At 66.2% G+C, this 16,715-nt stretch overlaps 1 protein-coding gene across 4 annotated transcripts; it reads left to right on the forward strand.

Moving 5' to 3' along the window:
• Nucleotides 1-555: 555 nt before the first annotated feature.
• Nucleotides 556-14,671, forward strand: PLCD3 (phospholipase C delta 3). 4 transcript variants are annotated; one of them, XM_068919441.1, is made up of 16 exons: nucleotides 556-681; nucleotides 4,601-4,762; nucleotides 5,859-6,087; nucleotides 6,212-6,341; nucleotides 6,890-7,115; nucleotides 7,847-8,048; nucleotides 8,198-8,342; nucleotides 8,462-8,614; nucleotides 8,729-8,881; nucleotides 9,256-9,291; nucleotides 9,946-10,105; nucleotides 10,664-10,780; nucleotides 11,573-11,754; nucleotides 12,635-12,770; nucleotides 13,539-13,688; nucleotides 13,771-14,671. In XM_068919441.1, exons 1-16 carry the CDS (start codon nucleotides 579-581, stop codon nucleotides 13,857-13,859), a joined length of 2,373 nt encoding a protein of 790 aa, XP_068775542.1. In that variant the 5' UTR covers nucleotides 556-578; the 3' UTR covers nucleotides 13,860-14,671. The 4 variants fall into 4 exon arrangements, 1 of the variants encoding a protein (XP_068775542.1); XR_011136332.1 differs by having other exon boundaries at nucleotides 579-681; nucleotides 13,463-13,688; XR_011136334.1 differs by lacking the exon at nucleotides 13,771-14,671 and having other exon boundaries at nucleotides 579-681; nucleotides 11,590-11,754; nucleotides 13,463-13,591.
• Nucleotides 14,672-16,715: the final 2,044 nt, after the last annotated feature.

The following is a 16,715-nucleotide window of genomic DNA, read 5'->3' on the forward strand; positions in this document are numbered from 1 at the left end:
CCCCCCCGGCCCGTTCCCGATGCAGCCCCCCACCCCGGCCCGTTCCCGGTGCAGCCCCCACCCCCTCGGCCCGTTCCCGGTGCAGCCCCCCACCCCGGCCCGTTCCCGATGCAGCCCCCCCACCCCGGCCCGTTCCCGGTGCAGCCCCCACCCCCTCGGCCCGTTCCCGGTCCAGCCCCCCACCCCGGCCCGTTCCCGGTGCAGCCCCCACCCCCCCGGCCCGTTCCCGGTGCAGCCCCCACCCCCTCGGCCCGTTCCCGGTCCAGCCCCCCACCCCGGCCCGTTCCCGGTGCAGCCCCCACCCCCTCGGCCCGTTCCCGGTGCAGCCCCCCCACCCCGGCCCGTTCCCGGTGCAGCCCCCCACCCCGGCCCGTTCCCGGTGCAGCCCGTTCCCGGTGGCCGCCGCTCGCGCCGGGCCGACACCAACGGTTAGCACCGCCCGGGCTGAAATGTGACTCCTCCCGGCGCCTCCCCGCGCCGGGCCCCGGTCCCGGCGGGGCCGCCCAGCCGCAGCCCCGGCTCAGCCGCAGCCCCGGCCCGGCCCGGCCCGGCCCGGCGAGCGGCGCCCCGGGCGCACCATGATCTGCGGCAGGAAGGCGCGTCCCGGCGCCGAGCAGCCGCGGCCCCCGGCGGACGGCGCCGGCGGCCCCCGACGGCCGGGCAGAGCCTTCAAGAAGATGGGTGAGTCCCGGCGGCGGCGGCGCCTCGGCCCCGCTCCGCCCCGCTCGGCCGGGGCCCCGCTGCGCTCCGCTCCGGGCGGCCGCGGCCCCGGGCTCCGAGGGCGCGGGGCGGGGCCCATGGGGAGGGGGCCCCAAGGCGGGGACAGGTCCCTACGGCGGGGAGGGTCCCCGAGGTGGCAGGGGACCTCATTGCAGGGAAGGGTCCCATGGCTGCATGAGGTCCTCACCGTGGGCAGGCGTCCCCGTGGCAGGGTTGGGCCCCTGTGGTGGGGACACGTCCCCATGGCAGGGAGGGGTCCTCATGGTGGGGATGTGTCCCCATGAGAGCGAGGGGACCTCGAGGTGACAAGGGACCTCACTGCAGGAAAGGGTCCTATGGCTGGGGGAGATCCTCACCATGGGCAGATGTCCCCATAGCAGGGTTGGGTCCCTATGGTGGGGAGAGGTCCCCATGGCAGGGATGGGTACCTATGCAAGGGAAGGGTCCCACAGCTGGGTGAGGTCCTCACCATGGGCAGGTGTCCCCATGGCAGGGTCGGGTCCCGATGGTAGGGAGGTGTCCACACAGCTGGGAGAGGTCCCCATGGCATGGTCAGGTCCTTACGGCAGGGAGGGTCCCCAAAGTGGCAGGAGTCCGTCCCTATGGCAGGTCCCATGGTGACAGGGGTCCCCATGGCAGACACAGGTCCTAATGGCAGGGAGGGTCCCTGAGGTGGCAGGGATCCCCATGGCAGGGAAGTGTCCCCATGGCGGAGAGGTGTCCCCGTGGCTGGAAGACACCCATGCTGGCCAAGATGTCCGTAGCAAGGAGGGGTCCCCATGGCAGGGACAGGTCCCTCCAAAGCAGCAGAGTGCAGGGCAGATCCCACCCCCCTGCCCATTGGGTTCCCATTGCCCTCCCCCCCCCCCCCGGCCTGAGTTGAGGTCCCAGCTGACCTTCTCATGGGAGCGGAGCAATTCCTCCATCCGCTTCCCGCCCAGGGAAACTGAGGCACGGCAGGGCAGGGCGTTCAGCCCAAGCCCATTCCCGCTGCTAGAACCAGCCAGGGCTGTGTGGGGTGGAGAAGAACGTTTTGCCGTGCACTGGGTGCAAGGAGGACAGTGCCCAGCCTTGGGGCCTGGCGCTGAGCAGAGCCCTTGGACACCAGGGTCCCTGCATGAGCTGTGCAGGCCCGGCTGGCAGAGCGGGCCCCTTGGCGAGGTTTTAGAGCAATCGAGCGATGCTTGGGAATGGAGCTGAGTCTCAGCATCTCGTTTCATTGATGGCCTAGGGGTTCCTCTTGCAAACTGAACTGTAGCAGGTCTGGCCTGGCACCCTTCACCCTTTAAATACCAGGGTGCAAGGGTGCCGTGTGGATGCATGGCGGAGGCAGGCTGCTGCTGCTGCTGGCCCTTGAGCCTGCCTGGGCCTGCGTTTGGGCATGTGCTGTGCGCCCGGAGCTGCACATCTCGATGTGGCTGTATGCCTGCCCACGGTGGTGTCTGCGTGTATGTATGTCCGTGTGTCCCTGGGTCTGTGCATCCCTGTGTTCATGTGTCTGTGCATCCCTGTGTCTGTGCACCTGTGTGTCCATGTACCTGTGCATCGCGCATCCATGCGTCTGGGTCCGAGCGCCCATGCGTCCCTGCATCCTTGTGTCTGTCCATTCGTGTCTGTGCATCTGTGTATCCGTGAATCTGTGTATCCATGCGTCCATGCGTGTGTGTGTCCGTGCAGCCATGTGTCTGTGCATCCGTGTGTCCGTGCATGTGACACTTGGGATGGTAGATCCAGGCTCCGGCAGGCTGCAGGGTGCTGGTAGCTGTGCACGCAGGGTGCCAGCTCGCCCTGCTGGAGCGAGCGCAGCCCTCGGCTCGCTGGCCGGGGCCAAAGGCTCCTTGCAGCGCCGCAGCCGCCTGGCCCAGCTCCAGGGCTTGGCCGCGGCCCCAGGGCCGGCATGTGCGGGGGCTGCCAGCGCTTGGGAAGGACAAGTGTCCCATTGAGCCAGGGACACTGGGGGGCCGGGGCAGGGTGTCCCCAGATCAGCGAGGCACCTGGAGCGCAGGTGGCCATGGGACAGAGCGTGTGAGGCTGGGGGGGGGGCGCCCGCCGGGCCATCGCTGGGGTGGGCCCAGGTGGCCAAGCACCACTGTCCCGCTGCTCAGCCCCAAAACTGCTGCTCTCCACCCCAGGGGAGCGTCACCAAGTGGCACGGGGCAGGAGAGGCCGGAGCGCTGGGGTTATTTTTACAGATTGCAAAAAAGGGAGGAAATAACTGAGCTGTTTCTTGGATAACAGACGGAAAAGTCCCAGCCCACCATGAGGCTGAGTTCAAGCCCAGTGACCCGGGGCCGCCCTGTCCCAGCGAGCGGGTTGGTGACTCACCTCCGGTCTGGCCTCCCAGACTATTCTCATGCTGCTCGGGGCGCTGCCACCACCGACCGCATGTGGGGAAGGGAGGCAGGATTTGGGCAGCTCTGTCGGGATTTACCAGCCTCTGCCCCGCAGGCTGGGCAGGGCCCCAGAGCTGTTGCCTGGGGTTGTTTCCTCGCGGGCACGAGAGGAGCTGGACGGTGGTGGCTTGTCCCATCTGTCCTGTCTCATCCCATCCTATCTGTCCCGTCCTGTCCTGTCTTGTCCTGGCCTGTCTCATCTTGTTGTGTCTGGCCTGTCCTATCCCGTCTGGCCTGTCTGGCCTGTCCTGTTCCATCATATCTGTTCTGTCCCATCTGTCCTGTCCTGTTTGTCCTGTCCTGCCCTGTCCCATCCCATCATGCCTGTTCCATGCCATCCCATCTGTCCCATCCCATAATGTCTGTCCCATCCCATCTCTCCCATCCCACCTGTCCCATCCTTTCCTATCCCATCCTGTCATGTCTATCCTCTCATCTGTCCTGTCTCATCCCATCATATCTGTCCCAGTCCACCTGTCCTGGCCTGCCTGTCCCATCTCATCCTGTTCTGTTATACCTGTACCATCCCATCATGTCTCATCCTGTCCCGTCCTGTCCCTCCATCCCATCCCATCCTGTCTGTCCTATCCCATCCCATTGTCCTGTCCTGTTCTGCCAAGTCTGTCCTGTTTCGTCTCTCCCAGTCTGTCTGTCCCATCACATCTGTTGTGTCCTGTCATTCCTGTCCTGTCCTGTCCCAACTTGTCCCATACTATCTGATGCATCCCATCCTGTCCCGTCCCATCCCTCCATCCCATCCCTTCCCGTCATGTCTGCCCTGTCCCATTGTGCCTGTCCCATCCCATCCTATCCTGTCCTGTCCTATCACATTCCATCCTGTCCCATCCTGTCCCTCCATTCCATCCCATTACGTTTGTCCTGTTCCCTCATGTCTGTCCTGCTCTATCCAACCCCATCTTGTCCCATCCCATCTCTCCATCCCATGCCATCATGTCTGCCCATCCCATCGTGTCCTGTCTCATCCTATCCCTCCATCCCATCCCATCTATCCTGTCCCATCCTGTCCTATTCCATCCTGTCCCTCCATCCCATCCCATGCCCATTCCATCATGTCTGTCCTGTCTCATCTTGTCCTGTCTGTCCTGTCTCATCCAGTCTGTCCCATCCTGTCCCATCTTGTCCCATCCCATTCCTCCATCCCATCATGTCTGTCCTCTGTCCTGTCCCGTCATGTCTATCCTTTCCTGTCCTATCCCACCCTGTCCTGTCCTGTCCCATCCCATCTTGTCATGTCTGTCCCATAGGAGTGTTTGCACTGGTGGGTGTGTGTACACGTGCAGGTGTGTGTGCAGGTGTGCAGAGGGCTGTGCCTGCAGAGATGTGTGTAGGTGTGCAGACAGGTGTGCTCCTGAGGCAGGGGAAGCTTCTGGCCACGGTTCTTTGCCCGGCTCCCGGGGCAGGTGGGTGCGCCCGGGGCACGTAGACAGCGACAGGTGTCGGGCGCCACCGGGTGCGTCCCCTCACAGGCCTGATGGACGATGAGGACATCAAGCTGATGCTGAAGGGCTCGCTGCTCTGGAAGATCAAGTCGCCGCGGCGGGCCAAGGAGCGTCTGTACCGCTTGCAGGAGGACGGCATGACCATCTGGTTCGAGAGGCGCTTCCGGCGCCCTCACTCCAAGCAGATCTGTAAGTGCCAGTGGCCAGGGGCATCCCCTGGGAGCTCAGGGCTCCAGGTCCTGTCCCCACACTGCCTTGAACCGCAGGGAGGAGCTGGAAACCAGCTGGGGCCCTGAACCCGCCAGTGGGACCCAGAGCACGACCCGGGACAGAGCCCAGCCAGGGACCCTGGGCACTACCCAGGACCTAGGGTACAATCCGAGATCCTGGGCATGACCCGGGATCCTGATCGTGATCAAGGATCCTGGGCACAAACCTGGGACCCGGGGCACAAACCCCGGATCCTGGGCATAACCTGGGATCCTGGGCATGACCTGGGACCCAGGATATGACCCGAGATCCTGGGCACAACCTGGGACTTGAACCCCAGCCCAGGGCCCAGACCCCCCAGGCCTTGCAACCCACTCTGCTCTGCCCCCCCCTCCCCAAACCCCAGACCAGTGCCTCCCAGTGCAGCCGTGGCTGAACCCCCGGAGCCCAGCTGCCATTGCCATCCTCCGTACCAGCAGCAGGACCAGCATGAGGGCCCGTTTCCCTCCCGCCCGGCCTCTGCCCTGCTCCACAGCACCATCCTGCTCTTTCCAAGCCCTCGGCTGGGGTAGCTGGCCCTGGCTCTGGGAAACAGCTCCATCCCCCCGCCACAGCCAGCATCCCTGTCCCCGTGGGGCCGCTGGGCTCTGTCTAGCTGGGGATTAGAGCGGCTGAAAAGGCCGGTTAAGCATGGCTGTGGCGGCACCCGGGTCCTGCCGCCGGCTCTAGGGCAGTTGTGGGCACCCCACTTCCTGCCCTTGGCACTCCGGGGTGCAAAGGGGCACCCACCGCCTGGCGTTGCTGCCCCCAGGGGACGTGGAGCTCCCCTTGATGTCCATCTCTGTCCTGATGTCCCCTGCCCACAGGCAGAGCTACCTCTACCCCAGCTCTGGGTGGCCCTTGGGGACCCCAGGGTGGCTCGTGTGGCTGGGGCATCTCACAAGACAGTGGTGGCAGAGGATGAGCCCCCAGCTGTGGCATCTCTGGCAGAGCCAGTGGCTGGGCTAGGGGACAGGGGACACCTCAGTAGCCCCAGAGGAGCCACTGCGGCCGTCAGCACCTTGTGTCCCCACAGTCTCCGTGATGCACATCGAGGGCGTGCGCGAGGGGTACCAGTCCGAGGGGCTGCGCAAGTACGGCAGCTCCTTCCCCGAGAGGCACTGCTTCACCATCGTCTTCAAGGGGAAGCAGAAAAACCTCGACCTGGCCGCCCAGGGCGAGGAGGATGCCCAGCACTGGGTGCAGGGACTCACCAAACTCATGGCACGAGTGGACGCCATGAGCCAGCGGGAGAAGCTCGACCAATATCCTTCGCGGGAGAGCCGGGGTGTGCCGGGCGGGGACCGGCACGCTGCTGCGGGGGTGCGGGGGACCCAGCGGGTGCTGGGCACGGACACGCTGCCAGGCACTTTCCTTACCCGGGCGTACCTGGATCCACGATATCCTGCAGCGAGCCGACAAGAACAAGGACAACAAGATGTGTTTCCGCGAGATCAAGAACATGCTCCGGATGATCAACATCAACATGAATGACATCTATGCCTACAAGCTCTTCAAGGTACTGCCATCCCTCCGCGTCTTCCCCGCCACCCCCCTCTGCCATCCCCTGCTCCCACAGAGGGTTCGGCAGAGGGCTGTCAAACTCAGCACACCCGGGGGCTCCCCCTGCACGGCCGCAGCTGCCCCCGCCTCTGCCGCGGCACCCCCCGGCAATGTCTGAGTCCCGACGCACTCGGCCGCGCTGGGGAGCCTGGCAGCAGGCAGGTGCTGAGCGCGGGCCGGGTGGCAGTGGGATAGGTGCAAGAGGCAGGCGGTGACAAGGGGGGGGGGCATAGGCTGGGGGGGCTGCCCCGTTATGGGGGGATGTGACCTGCATCCCGCGGTGCCCTGGGGCAGCTGCACCACCAAGCCTAACCCAGCCCTGAGCCCGGGGTCTCAGGCCCCACTGTGGGCAGGCGGCTGAGACCCCCCAAACTCATCACATCGGGGGCCCCAATCCACCCCCGCAGCCAGCTGGCCTAGGGGGGCACGGCCAAGGCGAGGGGTGGCCGTGGGCCGGGGGGGGGGGAGGGGCGCACCCCCGAGGCTAGGCGCTCGGTGCCCCAGGAGTGCGACCGGTCTGGCGACGAGCGCCTGGAGGAGCGCGAGGTGGAGGAGTTCTGCCGGCGCCTGCTGCAGCGGCCGGAGCTGGAGGAGATTTTTTGGCGCTACTCGGGTGAGGACTGTGTGCTGTCGGCCGAGGAGCTGCGGGAGTTCCTGCGTGACCAGGGCGAGGAGGCCAGCCCGCAGCACGCCCATGCCATCATCCACGCCTACGAGCTGAATGAGAAAGGTAGCGTGTGTTGGAGGGGTCCTGGCTGCAGCACAGCCTGGCTGAGAATGGACAAACTCAGCTCAGGGGTGGCAGTGGTGGATAGTCAGTGGCGATGTCGGGCTGGCTGCCAGCGGCTCCTCTGCTGTCAATGGTGTGGAGCGAGGGGTTAAGAGACTGCAGCCCGGGGCTGCCTTGGGGATGGGGACGTGGCCCTGCCTGGCTCTGGGGGTGGCTCTAGTAGCAGCTGGAGCTGCCACGGGGCTCTCTGGGGCAAGGGTGAGTGGCCCATGTCAGGGCATCAAAGCCAGAGCCCTGTGTCCGCTGTCCCTTCCCTGGCAGCCCATGTCCTCACTGGTCCCTGGTCTGTCCACCCAGGGTTAACATGGCATTGTGGGGACAGGGGACATTGCGGTGGGGAAGGACACCAAGGGGACCTCCATGTCCCCGGGTGCCACAATGCCAGGCCCAGGATGAGGGTGACATTATGGGAACAGGGGACATCAGGGTGGGGAAGAACACCTCCATGTCTCACTGTGCCAGGCCTAGGATGAGGGTGACAGTAGGGGGACAGACACCAAGGGGACCTCCATATCCCCTGGCTGCCACAGTGCCAAGCCTGTGCCAAGGGTGACATTATGGGAACAGGGACTATCAGGGTGGGGATGGTTCCCCGTGTGCCATGATGCTGTACCTGGGGTGCCATGGGCACGTGCCAGCCATCTCCAACACCCCACCGCGATGTCCCCCAGCCAAGCAGCAGGACCTCATGATGCTTGATGGTTTCATGATGTATCTGCTCTCTGCCGACGGGGACATCCTCAACCAGGAGCACACCAAGGTGCACCAGGACATGAGCCAGCCCCTGTGCCACTACTTCATCTCCTCCTCCCACAACACCTACCTGACCAACAACCAGATCGGTGGCACCAGCAGCACTGAAGCCTACATCAGGTGGGACCTGCATGGTCGCTGGAGGGGGCTCTGGGCAACCTGAGAGGCCGCAGAGCTTGGTGGCCATTGCCCCGTTGCTCTTGGCTGCTTTGGGGGCTGCTGGATGGCCCAGGTGCCACGGGGCTGATGTGCCAGCTCCACGTGGGCAGGGCGTTCATGAAGGGCTGCCGCTGCGTGGAGCTGGACTGCTGGGAGGGCTCCAACGGGGAGCCCATCATCTACCATGGCCACACGCTCACCTCCAAAATCCTCTTCCGTGACGTCATGGAGAGCATCCGCGATTATGCCTTCAAGGTGAGCGATGCTCCAAGAGGTGGGCACCGTGGTGCTCCTCATGGGGCTGGCAGTGGGTGCCGTGGGTGTCAGGTGCCCTCGACCGTCTGATCAGCCCTGCCCGGCTTCTCTGTCCACAGCAATCACCCTACCCTGTCATCCTGTCCCTGGAGAACCACTGTGGGCTAGAGCAGCAGGCCACCATGGCCCGTCACATGAAGGCAATCCTGGGGGACATGCTGCTGACGCAGCCACTGGAGGGGCAGGACCCCAGGGACCTCCCGTCCCCAGAGGTAAGGCCATCCCTGGCTGCAGCAGGGGTCAGCCTGCCTGTTGCTGCCTTCCCGTCACCATCGGGCCAGTCCTGTGTCCCTGCCAAACCCAGCGCTTGGTCCTTCCCCCTGCAGCAGCTGAAGGGGAAGATCCTGGTGAAAGGGAAGAAGCTGCCAGACCTGCAGCATGAGCCTCAGAGCAGCAGCTCCCTGTCAGACAATGAGGATGAGGAGGAGGAGGAAGAGGAGGAGGAGGAAGAGGGACTGCAGGAGAGAAGCAGCCGGCGGGTAAGGGGCCGTGGGCGCAAGGCTGGCTCCTGAGCGCTGCTGCTGTCCCCAGCCCCACTGCTGCCATGCTGATGGCACAGCAGGGGGTTCCACGTGCTGGAGGACACGCTGTGCCCTGCTGTGGCCTCGGCCAGGCAGCCTCAGCATCCCAACCCAGGGCTGCTCCCTTGCCCCCAGCTTATTGTGCCCTACGGGGTGACTGATGGTGCTGCCACAGCGCCATGCTGAGTGAGCTCTTCTGGGATCCCTGGGTGTTTTCCGGCTGGGAAAGGCTGGTGCTGATACTGGAGAGGACCCTGTGGCCGGATTGGTGGTGCTGGGGGCCAAGTGCTCCTGGGTGTCCCCTGACATGGCTCTTCTCTCTCCTCTTCCAGTCACTCCACTCTTTGCAGGAGATCAAACCACTGCAGGTGGGTCATGGCGTTGGAGCCAGGAGGGCCGGGGGTGCCTGCACTGTGGGACTAGGCAGTCCCTGTGCCTGTGGGGATGGCGAGCAGCTGTCACTGCCCAGAAGAGGGGACTGAGCCTGGGAACCTGCCAGTGATGCCTCCTTTTTCCCCTACGGGTCTGGGCGCTCCATGCCCACGGTCTCAATTACCTCAATGTCTCCGTTGCCTTGGGGTCTCCTTCACCTTGGGGTATCCATTGCCTCGGGGATTCTCCGTCACCTCAGGGTCTCCATTGCTTTGGGGTCTCCATAACCTTGGGTGTCCTCTGCTTTGCGGGGGTTGCTGTCACCTCAACTTCTCCATTGCCTTGGGGTCTCCATTTCCTTGGGGGGGGGGTCACCGTAGCCTTGTGTCAATACTGCTTTGGGGTCTCCATCATCTTGGGGTCTGCATCACCTCTGGTTCTCCATTGCCTCGGGCTCTCCATCATCTTGGGGTTTCCATTGCCTTAGGTGCTCCACTGCCTCAGGGTCTCCATCACCTTGGGGGGGGTTCAGCACTTAGTGCCAGCCTCATCAGGGCTCTCTAGAGCTCCAGGTGATTTAGGTGCAGGCCTTGCTCCATCGGTGGGTGCTGGAGCCAGGGGTGACTCTGAGGCTGCCCTGGCCCCCCCAGGCCAAGGATGCTTCACAGGTGGCCCCGGAGCTCTCTGCCGTGGTGGTATACTGCCAAGCCGTGCCCTTCCCTGGCCTGGCCCAGGCCCTGCGTGACCCACGGCCCTGCGAAATGTCATCCTTCAGTGAGAGGAAGGCTCGGAAGCTCATCAGGGAGGCAGGTGAGGGTGAGGGGATGGACACTGGTCCTGGGCTTGGCCAGGACGCAGGGCAACCATGAGGTGGGGTGAACTGGGATGCTCTGGGCTGTCGCCAGGTCTGTTCTGACGGCTGATGCTTGGGATGTGCTGGCCCTGGCTGGGCTGCCCTGGGTCCGGTGTGCTTGGGGGACCCTGGGGTCCAGTGTCCGGGGTCAGAGTCAGGAGACTCATCTGGGGTTTGGGATCAGGGTCCAGGATCAAGGTCTGGACTCCAGGGTCAGGATTTGGGATGAGGGTCTGGGGTAATGGGTCCAGGAACAGGATCTGGGTCCAGGGTCAGGATCCAGGGTCAGGGTCTGGGATCAGGCCCAAGGGTCCAGGGTCAGGATCCGAGGTCAAGGCCAAGGGTCTGGGGTCAGGACCCAGGACCCACGGTCAGGGTCCAGGCTCCATGCACACCTGGCTGAGCAAGCACCTCCGCAGGCACTGGCCAGTGTGGCCACGTGTGGCACCCAGGGGTCCCCCGTCCCGCCTGGGCGCCCTGCGCACCCGGCCTCCACTCAGCCCACCCTCCCGCAGGCAAGGCCTTTGTCCGCTACAATGCCCGGCAGCTCAGCCGCATCTACCCGCTGGGGCTCAAGATGAACTCCTCCAACTACAACCCCCAGGAGATGTGGAACGCCGGCTGCCAGCTCGGTGCGGCCTCGCCAGGGACACCAGCCCTGCACGGTGTCACTCACTGCTCAGCACCCTGGCACCCCTCACCCCCCCCCCAACCCAGCACCCCTCACCCACCTCAACCCAGCGCCCCTCAGCCCACCTCACCCCAGCACCTCTCGCCCCCCCCCCAACCCCACCCCAGCACCCCTCGGCCCCCTCCAACGCGCACCTCTTGGGCCCCCCCACCCCAGCGCCCCTCAGCCCCCCCTACCCCAGCACCTCTCAGCCCCCCCCCAACCCCACCCCAGCACCCCTCGGCCCCCTCCAACGCGCACCTCTTGGGCCCCCCCCCACCCCAGCACCCCTCGGCCCCCCCCAACCCCACCCCAGCACCCCTCGGCCCCCTCCAACGCGCACCTCTTGGGCCCCCCCACCCCAGCACCCCTCGGCCCCCCCCAACCCCACCCCAGCACCCCTCGGCCCCCTCCAACGCGCACCTCTTGGGCCCCCCCCACCCCAGCACCCCTCGGCCCCCTCCAACGCGCACCTCTTGGGCCCCCCCCACCCCAGCACCCCTCGGCCCCCCCCATCCCCACCCCAGCACCCCTCGGCCCCCTCCAACCCGCACCTCTTGGGCCCCCCCCACCCCAGCACCCCTCGCCCCCCCATGTGGGCAGCAGCCCCCGCCGCCCGAGGCCTTGGAGGCCAAGGCGGAGGCGCCTCCCCACGCCCACAGCCCGCTGCTGGCTGCTGGCCCCCCGGTGCCCCGCCGGCCCCGGCCCCAGCGCCAGCTGAGCGGCCCCCAGCGCCGTGCGTTTCCCTCGGCAGTGGCTCTCAACTTCCAGACGCCGGGCTACGAGATGGACCTGAACGCTGGGCGCTTCCTGGGCAACGGCCGCTGCGGCTACGTGCTGAAACCTGCCTTCCTGCGGAGCAGCCAGGGCTCCTTCAGCCCCGAGGCGCCGCCAGGGCCCGGCCAGGCCCGCCGCCGCCTGGCCCTGGCCGTCAGGGTGAGGGCGCGGGGCCTGCCCGGCCCCCCGGCCCCCCGCCACCTGGCCCCCCGGCCCCCCACCACCTGGCCCCCCCACTGCCCAGCCCCCCGGCCCCCCAGCCCCCCGCCGCCTGGCCCCCCCGCTGCCCAGCCCCCCGCCGCCTGGCCCCCCTGGCCCCCTGCCGCCTGGTCCCCCCACTGCCCGCCCCCCCCGCTGCCTAGCCCCCTGCCGCCTGGCCCCCTAATCCCCCTCCACCTGGCCCCCCCGGTCCCCTGCTGCCCAGTCCCCCTGGCCCCCCCGGTCTCCCCTGGCTGCCCGGTCCCTCCAGCTGCCCGGCCCCCCCCAGCTGCCTGGCCCCCCCACTGCTCGGCCCCCCAGCCCTCCACCGCCCGGCCCCCTGCCGCCTGGTCCCCCCACTGCCCGGCCCCCCCACTGCCTGGTTCCCCGGCCCCCTGCTGCCTGGTCCCCCTGGCTGCCCGGTCCCCTGCTGCCCAGTCCCCCTGGCCCCCCGGTCCGCCCCCGGCCGTCTGGTCCCCCCACCCGGCCCCCCCACCCGGTCCCCTCCAGCCGCCTGGCTCCCCGCCACCTGGCCCCCCCACTGCCCAGCCCCCCCGTCACCTGGCCCCCCCCCCGCCTGGTCCCCCCACTGCCCAGCCCCCCGGTTCCCCCCCACCCGGTCCCCCCGGCCGCCCGGTCCCCCCAGCTGCCCGGCTCCCCGCTGCCCGGCCCCCCAGCCGCCTGGCCCCCCCACTGCCCGGCCCCCTGGCCCCCAGCCCCCCGACCCCCAGCCCCCCACCGCCTGGTCCCCCCCGGCTGCCTGGCCGCCTGGCCACCTGGCCCCCCCGGCCACCCGGTCCCCCCGCCGGAGCCGTGGGCCCAGCTGCCTCTCGCCCAACAGGTGATCACGGCCCAGCAGCTGCCCAAGCTCAATGAGGAGAAGAGGAGCTCCATCGTGGACCCCCTGGTGCGGGTGGAGATCCATGGCGTCCCTGCCGACTGCAGCAAGAAGCAAACCCAGTACAAACTCAACAACGGTGAGCGGGGGCCGGGGCAGCCCCTGGTGCCTGGGGGGGGGTGCCGTCTGGCTCCCCGAGGGTGCCCCAGCTCTGGGGCACCCCGATCGCCCAGACCGCAAGGTGCCAGCGCACCCTGCTGCCCTGGGCGAGCTGGTGCCCAGGACATCCCAGTGCACCCCAGTCCCCCTGTGTGCCACCCCCAGCACAGCCTGATCCCCCCAGTGTACCCCAGCCCAGCCTCAGGGTGACCCCCCCCCCCATTCCCCCCCGCCAATATACCCCAGCCCAGCCCCAGTTTGATCTTCGTCCCCTCCCCTCCCCTTCGTACCCTGGCCCAGTCAGTGTGAGCCCTGTTCCCCCAGTACATCCCAGTCCAGCCCTGATGCAACCCCCTCCTCCCCTCCCCCGTACACCCCAGTCCAGCCCCAGTGTGACCCCCATCACCCCAGTACACCCTTGTCCAGCCCCAGTATGACCCATCTTCCCTAATACACCCCAGTATGACCCCTGTTCCCCCCATATACCCCAGTGTGACCCCCCCCTTTCCCTCCCAGTACATCCCAGCCCAGCCCCAGTGTGACCCCCCCCAGTATACCCCCACCCCAATTTGACTCCCATTCCCCCAGTGTACCCCAGCCTGGCCCCAGTATGACCCCCACCCCCCAGTACAGCCCAGCCCGGACTGGAGGCTGAGCAGCCCTTGGCCCTAGCGAGGCGAGCGTGCCTGCGGGGTGAGCCCAGTCCCCGCGCCTGGGTGCCGGTGCCCCCCTGACCCGTGGCACGCAGGGTTCAATCCCCGCTGGGAGGAGACGCTGACCTTCCAGCTGCGGGTGCCTGAGCTGGCCCTGGTGCGCTTTGTGGTGGAGGACTACGACAGCACGTCCTGCAATGACTTCGTGGGCCAGTTCACCCTGCCCCTCGCCAGCATGCGCGAAGGTGGGTTGAGGGCACCCGGGGCGCAGCAGGGGCCTGCGTCCCCCCCCAGCGCATCGCAGAGCTTTTTGCTCTCTGCCCCCAGGGTATCGCCACATCCACCTGCTCTCCAAGGACGGGGCTTCGCTGTCCCCCGCCACGCTCTTTGTGCACGTTAAATGCAAGCACCTGTGAGGTCCTCACGTGGCTGGAGGCCACTGAGCGCTGCCGGCTGTCTCATGGGCCAGCTCGGGCCACGCGCCCCTCGGTGGCCTCCGTGGTGTCGGGCCACGCTGTCACCAGCCTGTGTCCGCCCTGCACCTGCCGGAGAGGCACCGGGAGCTCGCCCCACTCCTGGGACACTGCTCGCCCACCTGGGCCACCAGGGATGTGGGTGCTGGCTAGGCATGGTGACAACAGGGCTGATTTCACCCAGGTGCACCCACCCCACAGCCCCGGTGGCTCCTAGCCAGACACAGTGTTGGAGGACCCTAGGAGGTCACCCGCTGTGTCCCACCAGCCACAGGTGTCACTCCGTCTGCTGGACCGCGTGCACCGCTCTTCCCCTCTCCGGCTGCGGGGACAGGCACGCTGTGACAGCCAGGCCCAGGCGGCTGGGCCGATGGCGAGACGGGTGACAGCAGCCCCCCCAGCATCACTACCCCGGGGCTGCTCGTGGGCTCGTGGCCCACAAGGACAGCAGCCTGCCACTGCGCAGGCCCCGAGGGCTCCTGGCCACCGCGCGTCCCGCCATGGCCACGAGCCTTTGCTTAGTCTCAGCTGGCTGCTTGGCCCGAGGTGCTCAGCGCCGCCCGCGAGAGCTGGCTGCATTTGCAACCCGTGCTAAGCACCGGCAATGGTCAAATATTTATACCAGGTTGTCGAGCGAGTCGAATAAAGGTTTATTTAACAGAGCCAGCACATGTCGCGGCTTGGGTCTCTGCCGCCAAAGCTGCGCCGAAGCGCCAGGGAAGAGGGACAGAGCCGGGCTGAGGTTTTTCAAGGCAGCGCGAGAGCTTGAAAAGCGCCTTTCCCTGGGAAAAAAAAAAGGAGGAGACGCAGGGATTTGGGCAGGGAAAGGTGGTTCCAGGGCTCTCCCCAGCCTTCGGCCCTTCCTGCTGCGAAGCGCTGCCCTTCGCCAGCCAGCCGCCACGGGCCAACGAGGCCCCAGCTCCACGCTCGCGGCTCGTGAAAACGAGACCAACTGTCCCCGTTTCTGATGCCCTCCCCACCGCCAGCACCTCCCCACTCCCCTGGGGCGCTGCCGCAGCCGCGGGCACCTGGGAAGCACTGGGTCGGTGTTTACAAGCAATACAGCCCAAACAGCCCACGGGGGAATTGGGCACCGTTGCAGCAGACGCTCGCCCTCGGGGCTCACCCGCGGCTTCACAGAAAAGCAAAAAGCCGCCCCGGAGGCTGGAGACCAAGACAGTATTTGCCTGGAGCGGTTGCACGATGAGACATAAGGAGCAGCCGCTGCTTGGGGGTTACTGGCAGGCATCCGCGGGCACTCGGTTTGTGCTGGCTCCTCTCTGGATGGACGGGCCTGGGCGCAGGGTGGGGAGGTTGCAAGTAGACTGGGTGCTCGCTGAGGCCTGGCAGCTCCTGCAGCCTGAAGGGCGGCTGGCGCATGGAGAGGGCCCCCACGGGACCCTCCGCAGCCCATGGGAGCTGAGGGAAGGCCCCCAAAAGCTTCGCATCCCTCTATGCTGGCATGCCTCCACAGCCTTCACCAGCTCTCCACCTTCCATGGGGGTTTGCAGAGGACTTTCCCCAGCAAGGGGAGAGTGCAGGAGGGTTGTTTTAAGCCAGCAGCAGCTTGCCCGAGCTGTAATAAGCATCCTGGCGTGCGCGACAACCTCCCCTCCAGCCTCAATGCAGGCGGCCTCCGGCCTCCTCACCACTGTGGTAGGATGGGAAAAGGGACATCGCGACTCTTGCGTAGGTGATATAGGACCCTCATCCCGGGCACGGGAATCTGGTGGCTCTGCCGGGACGGATGTGGTGGCTCCTGGCTCTTCGACAAGGCCACAGAGGTCCAAGCCAAGGTGGGCAAAGCCCCTCCAGGTACACGGGGAGCCAGGTGTGGAAGAAGGGGGTCTCCGAGCTGCGTGGTGCTCGCTCCTGCAGAGGTTGGGGGGCTCAAGGACTCCGGAAGGGGCCCACGCCCTGGGGCACGAGGGCTCAGAGACAAGGACGCAGGGTGGGCACTGACCTTTGCCTTTGCAGGCAGCTTTGGAAACCTTGGGCTTGGAAGTTAAGAACATCTCGGAGCAATGGAAACTGCCTTTACAGAAGCGGCTCGCGGTTCCAGGGGCCAGAGACCTGCGAGGGCTGCACGGTCACGTGGCCGTGCCAGCATGGCTCTACAGCCACCAGCCTCCTCCAGCCACTAGCAACACGAGGACAGGCAGCTGGTGAGAAAAGATGGTTAGAAAAGACCCCACAACAATCCTTCTCCAGCCTAGGTCTGCAGACACGACATCCCAAGTGACCATAGCATTTCCTGGAGGAGCCACCTCCTGATTGTGTGGCAGGGCTGGTTTTTGCATGATTTGCTTGCGGGAACCATTCTCTTCCCAGGCATTTCTGTCAGATAGGACGACTTCCTCCCGACAGTTCATCTTTAAAGGACACAGGGTTTCCACAAAAGGAAAGCTTTCCGTTACCTTGGAGGTTTCTGCAGTGCAAGAGCACGAGCCTGGTGGAAGAGGCTGAACAGGCTGGGTGAGGGGGACGATCACACATTGCAGGGAATCACTTGTGCACGTTATTATTTCTGATGGTTTAGAAAACAGGCCTGGAAAGAAAAGCAGGTGTGCAGAGTGCTCCGAGCTGTGGCAGCAGCGACGGTGGGGGGTTCCCCGATGCCCAGAGCACCCATCATGCAGTCCTGACCTCTTGGGGTGAAGGAGAACAACCTTGCGAGTTGGAGCAGAGCTGGGTGCATCCGGGACGTGCTCCGTGGGCAGTGAGGAGCGGAGCCCCCAGTACCTTCAGGAGTTGCCGCTTCTCAGTTCAGTGCTTGTCCTGTTGAGCAGAGGCTGTGAG

This window comes from Struthio camelus, chromosome 25, assembly GCF_040807025.1.
Source record: "Struthio camelus isolate bStrCam1 chromosome 25, bStrCam1.hap1, whole genome shotgun sequence".
NCBI lineage: Eukaryota > Metazoa > Chordata > Aves > Struthioniformes > Struthionidae > Struthio > Struthio camelus.

Bases quoted from the DNA above. Each gene is read 5' to 3' on its own strand.
- PLCD3 (XM_068919441.1), top strand. From the start codon at position 579: ATGATCTGCGGCAGGAAGGCGCGTCCCGGCGCCGAGCAGCCGCGGCCC. The intron at 4,763-5,858 runs GTAAGTGCCAGT...GTGTCCCCACAG, and splicing joins CCCTCACTCCAAGCAGATCT to TCTCCGTGATGCACATCGAG. The intron at 10,106-10,663 runs GTGAGGGTGAGG...ACCCTCCCGCAG, and splicing joins GAAGCTCATCAGGGAGGCAG to GCAAGGCCTTTGTCCGCTAC.